We start from the raw sequence: 1177 nt of genomic DNA on the forward strand, positions 1-1177 counted from the left end.
AATGATAATGAATTGAGCAGGTAAAGAATGGGATGGCTTTGCTGGCAGACAGTGATAGGCTGTGAAAAGGGGCTTGATTTGTTTGTTTCACTTTTCTGAGCTAATCTTTTAGTTCACTAATCACGGAGCCTGTTCCTCTGTCCAGTGCTGCATGCAGTGTTTAGCCATGCTACCATCCCTCCACTGCTCAAATCCCCCTTGTTCCTTGTTATGCTGCACATGGGTGACATAGTACTGAACTAGTGCGGGCTGCTCTGCTCCAGCTGCATCAGCTTGTGAGCCCACAGGGAATGGTGTGTAGCTGCATGTGTGTGCATAATACACACTTGTAAGTGTGAGTGCATGTGTGTACACGTGTTTTCTTGGACCAGAGCTGGCAGAAAATATTGGGGAGAGCACAGGGATTGCGGGGCTCTGCACTTACCTAAGCTCGGCATCACACAGTTGATTCAGCACCTCGCTAATAGCACACACATTAACTGCAGTACAGATCAGAGGAGGAGTGCAGTAATGAGAGAGAGCCCCGCGTTCATTCTCGCTCAGAGCATGTGTGCGTGCATTTGTGTGTGTGTGTGTGTGAGAGAGAGAGCGCATGCGAGGGAACGTCTGTGTTGAGCAAATGTGTGCATGGTGCGTCTAGTGTGTGTTTGTGAGAGAAAGAGTAATAGAGGTAGAGAGAGGGAGAGCGGGAGGGAGAGAGGGAGAGAGAGAGAGAGAGAGAGAGAGTGCGCGGACGTGTGTTAGTGCAAGCAGGGAGGAAGGATGGCTGCTCATGTCTGAACTGCCTCAGATGCTGAAAGAGAGTCAAGGCAATATTCAGCAGAGGCAGAGAAACACAAGTCTCACTGGGGGACACATCTTGTTCATCATTTGTGGGGAAGCAGAAAAGGTTTGGCAATGCCTGCTGAAGTGAAAGAGGTAAGTGTGTGTGGTGGAATGGCTCTATTTGCTCTGTACCCTCCCTCTTTTTTTTTTTGCCCATCAGTTTTTTTTCTTCCTGCAGAGAGAAAACTGTAGCAATCCACAGCTTTGCATTCTGCCTCTGTCATGATGAATGAAAGAGGCATCAGTAGCTTCACCTCCTTACCTCTCGCTGCTGGTCGGTGCGGTCTCCTTGCGTGCATGGGGACATGACGCTAAGGTCTTCATCAAGTGTGCGCATGTTTGTGAGTGTGCT

General features: G+C 49.2%; 1 protein-coding gene across 2 annotated transcripts in view; it reads left to right on the forward strand.

Annotated features, from left to right (window-relative positions):
• The first annotated feature begins 733 nt into the window (after positions 1-733).
• Positions 734-1177, forward strand: part of arvcfa (ARVCF delta catenin family member a) — a 20220-nt gene continuing 19776 nt past the window's right edge. For both annotated transcript variants that reach the window (XM_005735187.1, XM_005735188.1), the window contains exon 1: positions 734-918. In XM_005735187.1, the coding sequence (XP_005735244.1) occupies positions 898-918 (21 nt within the window). In that variant the 5' untranslated portion in view covers positions 734-897. The remainder of the gene's footprint in view (positions 919-1177) is intronic.

This window comes from Pundamilia nyererei, unplaced genomic scaffold, assembly GCF_000239375.1.
Source record: "Pundamilia nyererei isolate P.nyererei 1_Seehausen unplaced genomic scaffold, PunNye1.0 scaffold00063, whole genome shotgun sequence".
NCBI lineage: Eukaryota > Metazoa > Chordata > Actinopteri > Cichliformes > Cichlidae > Pundamilia > Pundamilia nyererei.